The following is a 9,693-nucleotide window of genomic DNA, read 5'->3' as shown; positions in this document are numbered from 1 at the left end:
GGGTTTGTGCGTTGAGGTGACTTGCATTCTGTTGCGATGTGTGATAATAATAAACCTGTGCCTCCTAGAGAACTGATTGAAAGACTGTTGCTGGGGCATGTGTGAAATCCAAATCTGAGTCAAGATGCATTCTTCCAGTGGCGCTCGCTACAATACAAAATTCAGAAAATACAATATTTATGTTAATCTCAGAGTATAATATGCTCCCAAAGCAACGGTGTAAATAAATAAAACACACCTGAATGTTTTCTGGCGTCCTTCCTTCTGTTAGATTTATGTCTGCCTCTCTGTGCTTCTGGCCTTACATTTGTAACATTGCTTTAATAGTGCGACACGTTTCCCCTGTCATAATAAGTGGCCCTGGTCCAAGATGGCTGCAGCGTCATCACCGCAAAGGGCAACAGCAGTCAATTTGGTCATGAACAGTATGGGGTGAAAATGCTGTAGAGGAAGACGTCTTTAAATCAAAAGTGGTCAAAAGAAGACTCTTACATTTCAAAAGGAGCTCATACATACGTCAGGATCAGAATAGAATTTATTGCCATGGTCAGTAGGGTCCCACCAACTAGGAAAGTGCTTCGAAATAATAAAATAAAATAAAATAAAATGAAATCTTATACATTGGGTGAGAGGCGGGGATACACCCTGGACAGGTCGCTATTCCATCGCAGGGCACACACACATTTAGTGAACTTAGTGAGCATGTCTTTGAGCTGTGGGAGGAAACCAGAGAACTCAGAGAAAACCCACGCGCACACGGGGAGAACATGCAAACTCAAAATACAAATTACGTGACCATGTTATCTCCATTACTTCCTCCTCCTCTCACATCAAAATTTGTCAAGATCACGCAGCTCTTCTTTTTCTCTTCCTATGCCAATGTGCACCCTATAACGCAAAAAGGTTTGACGCTGTTTTATTCCTACTCTCCTTAACAGTGGGCGTCTGTCAGACACTGCAGTAGATGCAATTGTCAGATTCGACGCTCGAGTCGATGGATCAGAGGCCACTGCTGATCTACAGCGCCCTCCACAGGTCAAATGTCATATTAATCAAGTTCAATACAGGATTCTACGCAATTGCAGATATATATATATATATATATACGAGATTTGTTGAGAAGAAAAACCAACTCATTTTCAGTCATGTCTCTTATGTCTCTTATATAAAATATATATATATATATATATATATATATATATATATATATATATATATATATATATATATATATATATATATATATATATATATATATATATATATATATATATATATATATATATAAACATCAACACAAACTAAGAAAAACCATTTCAAAAAATTCTCATTTTCAGTCATGTCTCTTGATTTGACCTTCAGTTCACTTTTTTGTTTAGGAGCCCAACACGATTTATGGAATCACAATACAGATGCTGTCATTGTTTTTGCCAGAAGCATTTCTTGTGTCTTGTGCAGTTTGGAGAGAGAAGGAAGTCTACCTCTAGTTCTTCAGTGATTCTCCACAAGACTTCAACCTTTGGCATATAAACACTGACCCATTGTTGCTGCTGAATCAGGAAAGAAGGCTGAAGGGTGATTGCGTTTCTCAACCATCTTGACTTACTTTTGAATGAGCTCTTGGGTGTTTCGCCTTGTCCCACATAAGGAGACTTTGATGTCAGTGAGCAGCTCCGATCGTGGAGCAATGATGAATTACATTTCTGAAATGAAGTGTTTGAACAAATGACGGCAAAACAAGTTCCAGGCTTAAAAGCACAACTCCAGGTGCAGAAACAGAGCGTGAGTTTATTGTCTCGGAAAGTGAAAAAAGTTGAGGCCCGACAGCGGGTTGCTGACTGTGGGAAGTTTGTGTGACGTAATAATGACAGATTGCTTTTGCCTGTGGATTCATCTTTAACAAAGTAAATAATAAACAGATTGCCTTTTAAATCACAGAATGTTATGAGGAGTGCTTTTGCATGTGCACGACAAAATAAGCCCAGAAGATGTCACTCTTCATGCTGCCTTGACAGGCATGTCACCCTTGGCTCCATCATGTCGGACCACTGCAGCTAGTGCAGGAAACCGCAGGAGTAGACTAACACGCACTTCTCCCTCAAACTTCTCTCTCATTTTCAGCACACATAAAAGCAGAAGGCAAAGTAAACACTTGTTGGTTCCTGTCGTTTCACCACTGTTGACTTCTCTTTCTCACGCCCTCGTCTTTGGGTTTTCCATTTCTTGTACTGTGGCACTGTTTCCATCAATGACTTGAATAACCACAACCACTGTCCCACATTTTTTTCAAAACAACAAATCACCAGAATACTGTAGCTGAACAATCAAACTTTTTCGCACTGATGAGGACTGATGAGTACAAGTCCAGGACCTTTCGGTGACCCAAAAAAGGCGTCGTCCAACTTTTGGTGACCCGAAAAAGGCGTCGTCCAACCACTGAAAGTTGACAAACAATGTGCGAACATGTCAACATGCTTGAAGTGAGTGTAGCACCTGCTGATGCTGACCTTACAGCAGGGATGTCAGACTCTATATCTCTGAACTGAATTAATATATGATGCAACTTTATCTTTGACACATAAATATGTAAACACTTCCCCTCTTCCTCTGACATTTTTGGGGGCATTTCCACATGAATCTGTCCTCCGACATGCAACCTCATCTGGCCTCAAATCACCCATCAGCACCACCAAAACCCACCACTCTCCCCAGAAAACAGGTGAATGAGCTCCTCATTATCAGGGTTCATGAACCATCAAAGCCCAGGCAGCGTGCTGCTATATTGTACAAAACTAAAACCTCCTGATGGGTGCTGCCTGTGCTTGAAGCAGTCATTTTGTGTGTCAGATGAGATCTGTCAGCACCCGCCCATCGCATCATTTTAGCACACAACGCTCACAAAAAAAGACCGCAAACCTCTGATCAACGTGATAATATGACAGAGCAGCAGACCACAGTTTTTGTCCCACTACCTGGATTTTTATATTAAAAGTCAGAATCCAGAGAGAGGGGACAAAAAAAACAGAAACTAGGATTCACTTCCAGTCTTTAGAGCAGTGGGGGGTATACCACCCCAGGTATATACTGTACTGTATATGTTATTACAAAGCATGTATATAGAGAGATGTATGTAGAATGAGAATGGGTGACTGAACTGTATGCCTCCCTCCACAACTAAAACAACACTTTATGAGAGCCGTGACTGACAGTGTGACATATTAAACCAAACCTGATCCACATATATATTCATGGAAGTAGAAGCTGGCTCAGGAAGGATGTTTTTCAGCATGTTTGTCACACTTTGACCCTAAGAAGGAAGTTTTCCAGTCATGTGAGACGTCCCCTTATGATGTGGGGGCGGAGCTTTCTCCCTGTATGGAGGATGGGCGTGAAAAGCCCATCAGCTCTGTGTCACATACTCTTCCCACCGCAGAAAAATGGTACTCACTGTTCAAGATGGAGGGCCTAGCTGTGGTTTTTGTTGTGAAACGTTTCTACATCTACCTGTTTGGTCGCCCTTTTATCGCCTGTACAGACCTCAAGCGCCTGATGGGTCTGTATTGTGAGAACCAAGGCCTTCCATCCACTCTAGCAACATGCCAGCATCGAATACAGTACGAGGCAGGAAGGGAAAAAGCAAATGCTGATGCCTTTAGCCGCCTGCCTCTCCCTGACACACCAAGCCTCACGAGTCCACCCCCAGTTTTCTTATGCACTGTCAACTCCTCCAGTGACAGCCAAACAAATCAAAATGTGGTGGGAGAGAGAGCCAGTCTCACAAGTTAAGAGATGCGGGGGTGGCCTGTGTCTGTAGAGCAGGAAGGATCGTCAAGCTCAAACTTGCTTCATGGCTGCCTTTTCTGGGGCCCCGAAGTGATTGCACAGGTGATGGAGGAGCTACATGATGCCCACCTGGGCATGTCCTGGACGGTGGCTTGGAAGAAAAGGTAAAGGCATGCACACCAAAAATGTCACTTCCCCCATTACGGGATAGACAATGTGCCCACTTTTACCAGTGAGGTTTTCAAAGAGTTTATGGAGAAAAACAGGATCTGTCATGTCAGCACAGCCCCTATCACCCTGCCTCCAAAGGTGTAGCAGACAGAGCTGTTGAGACTGACTGAGAAAGATGGACAGAGGAAAATGTCAGGAGACTCTCTGCAAACCAAGCTTTCCCGTTTCTTATTTACGCCTCACACAACGACAGGACTTCCTCCAGCTGAGATGTTGCCGGGACAGAGACCTAAATCACATCCTCTTCACCCAGATGTGGGGGAGAGAGTTGTGAGGTCACAGGCTGAGCAAAAAGCAAGAAGAGAATCATATGCTAAGAAGAAACTTTTTTCAAGAACGTCCCATATGTGTATGTGTTAAAAGCTGTGTCACAGGTTCAACCTGGTTACCCGGAGTCATCCACCACCAAGAGGGTCCAGTGTTTTTTGTGGTGGATGAGTTTGATGGTGGGCAGCTTTGCGGACACCAAGATCATCTGCGTGATGCAGGGCGAAAGGGTCCACACCGTGTTCCATACAAAGGTAGTGTGACAGACTCTGGAAACAGTCATGGTACCATTGGTACCAGAGACCCCTCGGGTGTCTGGGGAGGGACTCAAATGTAGCACCTGGGGGACTGTGGTTGTGTGGGGGAGAAGTGATGCACAACCTTTGCGAATGAGGAGGGAACACCTGTGTTTTTGTTGTGGACATTATTGTTCACTTCACATCATGACACAAATCTTTTTTTTTTTTTACCATGTTTTCATGTTAACGAAACTCAAAACCACAGGAACAAGCTTTGCAATAGTTTATTAAAACCCAAAAAGACCGGGAAGGGGGTCACCGAACCAGGAGAGAAACGCCAGGGAGTGAAATCTGAAAACACATGTGATGGGTTCTGAAACAAGCTCAAAAATAGTAAAGCACAAACACATGTGGTGTTCATCTCTCGCTCATGTGACAAACAAGATACAAGTCCACACGCAAAACACACTGTAGGCAGTTCACAGAGAAATAGAGTAGGATGAAAACAGAATGGAAAGCAGCAAGGCAGGCTGATGGTAGGAAACAAGAAAACCAGATCAAACAAGCTCTAGAAGGTCAGAACACAGGCTTAGCTGAAGGAAAAGACAAACAGAAAATGTGAGGCAGTCAACACCAGTGCTCGAAAAAATGCTCATTCACCAGAGTAAAGGGAAACTGGATCACAAACGTGGACACAGAGACAGATGAGGAGAAGTCAGTCTGCGACAATGTGAGCAGAAAGGTTTAAGACAGCAGATGCAGTGATTGTGTGCTTTCACCCAGTCGAGCTGCAGTCAGAAATGCAAGGTGAGCACAGGAAGTAAAGAGTTGAAATATAACAAAAACTTACTGTGTGTGAGCCATGTCTCACAGCCAGCTATGTTTTTATTTTTTTAAATCAAGAGAGGAACACTGCTTAAAAAAAAAACGTTTTCCTTAAAAGACAATTCAGTTTTCTTAAAAAAAAAAAAGTACACATTCATAATGTAAAAAGACACAGCAATACGGCGATAATTAAATGCAAAGTCTTGGAATGGCTTAAACAAGGGTTTGTTCTGTCCAAAACTGCATTTGTTTTTTACAAAAAGCTTTACAAAAATGCATCTGAGTAAGACATTTCACAGTTAGTTATCTTGAGCGACAACTGAAGCTCTCCGAATCACCTCGCTTTAATCTCTTATCTCTTCCCACCCCGCATGGCACTGTGGCCTCTTTAGCTTTGACTGTTCAACGGGAGCATCCTCTGAGTCGTGTCTCTGTACATGTTCTTCCTGAAGGTGTCAGTGGTGAAATAGTAAGCTATCGGGTCCAGCACTGTGTTGAGGCACGCCAGCATCAGGCTGTAGCGGTACGCAGTGAGCAGGGGGTTGGAGTTCTTACGTAGAGACAGTAAAAGAATGAGGACGTGGTAGGGAAGGAAGCTGATGAGGAAAATGATGAGGCTGGCAGCGATCATCCTTCTGATCTTCTTGCTGTCCACCAGGTTGGTCTGAGCCACGATGCTCTTCTGGACGGCACGGATCAGGCCCCATGAACTGACGAGCATAGTGACAAAAGGGATCCCGAAGCCCAAAAGAAGTGTTGGGTAAACAACGTAGCTCTGAGTGGCATAGACGGGAAACTCATCAAAGCAGTGGGAACGACTTCTCTGCTGGGACAGGTAGATGGGTATGCTCGCACCAATAGTCAGAATCCATATCCCTAGACAAACAAAAGGCGCCTTTTTCCTCCAGCCTTGCACGCGGGTGGACATGGGGAAGGTGACAGCCATGCAGCGATCACAGCTAATGCAGGTGAGGAGGAGGATGCTGCTGTACATGTTTGCCTTGAGGATCAGACCCAGGGCATCACACAATCCCGTGGGAAGTTTAGAGAACCCAGAATAGTAGTAGATCCTCACGGGCAGCGTGAGGATGAGGAGGATGTCAGCCAAGGCCAGGTTGGTCATGTAAGTGATGGTCTGAGATCTAGATTTGCTCTGACGGCAGAAAACCACCAGGGCAGTGAGGTTGAAAACCAAACCCACGAGAAAGATGAAGGCGTAAATACAGACGTGCATGACGCTGACTTTATTGGAGTCATCATAGAAGGTGGAGCTGTTGTTACCTGACATCTTAACCTGAGAAGCAGAGGATATTTTTAGTAACATGGAGGAGATAGAAATAGAACAACAATAATGTGAATTTTACAGATTTCCCTTCAAACACAGCGTGATATGAGAGTCAACTCAAAGTAGTTCATGCAATATTTCATTCATTTGTACCAAAATATTCTGTCATAGGTTGCCTCACTCTCTGTGTCTCTGGATCTTTCATAATCTTTCTGATAATTTAAAGAGGTGAAATCTTGGACCTAACCACTCTACATAACATTCTTATATCAGAAATCAGAAATCAGCAAAACTTTATTAATCCCAAGGGAAATTATGTTCGTAACATGCTCTGTACAAAAACAAAGCTATACTAAAGAGCTTAGAAACCATGTGAACAATGTGCAAGAAAATGCAGTTCAAGAAGAATCCTTCATCGTGATTTTTTCAGAGATGAATTGTACATTTTTATTGCCACAGGGAGAAAGGACCTCCTGTGGCGCTCAGTCTTTGAGTTGGGTAGTCTCAGTCGGTTGGTACGTGTGCTACTGTATTGGACCAGGAGCTCATGGAGGGGTATACACATGAACTTAATGCCACAGTATCAGTGAAACTAGAACACTCCCTGTGCTCAGACTGAATTTCTGTGTCGCCTCTTTAGCTTCCTTGGTTCTTCTCCTCGGATTAAAAGGGAGTGAATAAAGGTAAAAACTGTGCAACATTCTCTTAGCAGCAAGTTGTTTTTGCAAAAGAAATGTCCTAGTTTGTGCACCATCGGATTAGGATTAGAACACAGTGTTTCAGATTATAATGCCATATGAACCGAGATGTTTGTTTGTGTGTTTTTCTACAGCGAATAACTCAAAAGAGACAAATATATTTCAATTAAAACTTTCACAATGACTGACTGAACCTACAGAACATTTCCGTGATTCTCTTTAAAGTCCCTCTGGGTTTATAGAGGCTTGGAAGATTTCTCCACTCATTTCTATTACAGTAATTCCAGTGTGTGGCAGGTCACATGACAGGATCCAGTAAAAAAAGCACAAGCTGGTGTTGATAGAGATAGTTTTGGACTTGGAAAATGTGTCTGATGCTGAAGACGTTCTGATGATGCTATGCAATGCAGTTTTGAGTGGAGATTTTAAAAAATTTCGTTGATTACCAACACTTCAAATATAACAAAATACAGAGCTTTACCCAAGAGAGTGAGAAATGGAAAAAGGCAGCGACAACGCAAGACCTATGACGTGCACAAGATCATGTGAAAATCATGTGAAAGAGAGTGTAAAAGAAACGTATTCCTCCTTCATTAGCGCAAGCAGATGGAGCAAGTACCATAATCTACGCCAGCTTGAAGTGGACAAAAAGCCACTCATGAGGGATTTGTGAGAGAAGTTCAATGTTTTTAGAGGTAAACAGTGAAACATACTTCAATTAAAGCATGCAAGTTTTACATAGAAAAAGCAACTGAGACTCTCTGTCAATGACACAGTTAGAGAAGCTTAAACTAACCTGTTACAGCTGAATAAAGATGTCACGTCAACAAGACTTGTTTGTCCTTCTTCTTCTTACATACATAAAGTTCAGTTTTTTTCATCCAAAAGGATGAATTTGTGGCAGAATCATACATCACTTCAGTGACACCAGCTTCAGCAGAAGGGGATTTTTGACCGAGGATGACTTGTCTCTCACAATAACTGCAATACTGCGGGACTTTTCTGCAAAACTGTTAGCTGTGCACAATCCGTGAAACTAAACGCATTGTGTTATTTCATTTTCATCATGGCCGCGGTGAACATCTGAACTGAAGAGGAAAGAGAAACCATCCAAGAGCCTGGAATAGAGGGAACATTCCGAGGACAGAGGACTAGTAAAGGGCTCAGATGCTGAAATGTACTGTAGATGTTCTTACTGGACTTGATTGGCTGGACCGACCTTTCATACAATTAATTCCTGAAAAAGAAAACCCTTCTACTGAATATTTTGAAGTGCCATTTCATAATACGAAAAATAAAGTCTCGTCATCTACAAGCCTGAACATCATTTGCAAGGCGAATCACTTTGTCCATATGAATGTTTCGTGTGCAGTGAAAGGTCTTTAAAGTGAATTTGAAGTTTGAAAACACCTTCTGTACCTTGAGTGTGAAACATAACTTCAGAACCATGTCAAAAATTTCTCATTCATCCCCCGCTGCTGCTGGGTCTGTGTGTTAAAGGAGCAACAAAACAGCTGCTGTGCACCTGAGCTGACAGCTGTCAGCTGAATATTTTTAACACTAACTCTATAGACAGAATATAGTACATTTGCAGCAACACTAATGGGTAAAAAAACATCACAGTGCATGTAGAATTTAGAAGCTTGGGAGCTGTATGCGATGCTATAAAGCCCTCCTAGTCTATAACATGTTCTTTCTCACACCTTTATTAATGTTTGTGTACAGTGAAGATGAATGACAGCCTTCCTCTTGATGGATGGAAGACGTTTTGTATGCGCTAAATGTACTCACAGTCCAGTGACCAGCAGCCAAAATGTGTAAGAATACTTTAAAATATAACATTTGAAGTTCTAGTTGAATGAAACTGTTTTTTAAAGGTCCAGGTTTGCAGTACGTGGTACTCACTCATATATGATATGTAGCCGTTAGATGCCACATGTTTGCTTGAGATGCATATGTGTCATCCAAATGTGTTCAGATTTGTTATTCATACCCACATCGCTGATACATTTCTAACGCTTTAAGTCTATATTTATCATCATAACAACCTTGCTCGCAGAAGAAAACCACTACTTCTGCTTTCCCAACCTTAACAGCTTCAGTACACGTCAGACAGTGCCATTATGATGACTAAAACGACGCCCAATTTTCGTCAGTTTCCTCTCCTACATTTAAGTGTGATGAAATAGAGGGTTCAAACTTCTATTGTCTGCATTACCTGTAAATGCAACACTGTAAAGCAGCATAAATATGAGCCAGTTACCTGTGCGTGGACCTGACGTGTCATACAGCCGAGATGTGCGCTTGCTGTTTCTGCTGATTCTACACTCACATCACAGACCCACCTCATGCTGCTGAAGAGGAA

The 9,693-nt window shown here is 42.4% G+C and overlaps 1 protein-coding gene across 1 annotated transcript; it reads right to left on the bottom strand.

Moving 5' to 3' along the window:
• Positions 1-4,787: 4,787 nt before the first annotated feature.
• On the bottom strand, positions 4,788-9,661 carry LOC128756425 (lysophosphatidic acid receptor 6). The gene is made up of 2 exons (XM_053860939.1): positions 9,592-9,661; positions 4,788-6,639 (listed from the first exon to the last, which is right to left on the bottom strand). Exons 1-2 carry the CDS (start codon positions 9,613-9,615, stop codon positions 5,734-5,736), a joined length of 930 nt encoding a protein of 309 aa, XP_053716914.1. The 5' UTR covers positions 9,616-9,661; the 3' UTR covers positions 4,788-5,733.
• Positions 9,662-9,693: the final 32 nt, after the last annotated feature.

The sequence above is a fragment of the Synchiropus splendidus genome, chromosome 3, assembly GCF_027744825.2.
Source record: "Synchiropus splendidus isolate RoL2022-P1 chromosome 3, RoL_Sspl_1.0, whole genome shotgun sequence".
Classification (NCBI taxonomy): domain Eukaryota; kingdom Metazoa; phylum Chordata; class Actinopteri; order Syngnathiformes; family Callionymidae; genus Synchiropus; species Synchiropus splendidus.
The sequence above is the reverse complement of the archived record's forward strand: the minus strand, read 5'-3'. Positions and strand labels throughout refer to the sequence as shown.

Excerpts from the sequence above, each read along its gene's own strand:
- LOC128756425 (XM_053860939.1), bottom strand. The coding sequence starts at position 9,615 with ATGACACGTCAGGTCCACGCACAG. Across the intron at positions 6,640-9,591 it reads CACGTCAGGTCCACGCACAG|GTTAAGATGTCAGGTAACAA; the intron begins GTAACTGGCTCA and ends TCTGCTTCTCAG.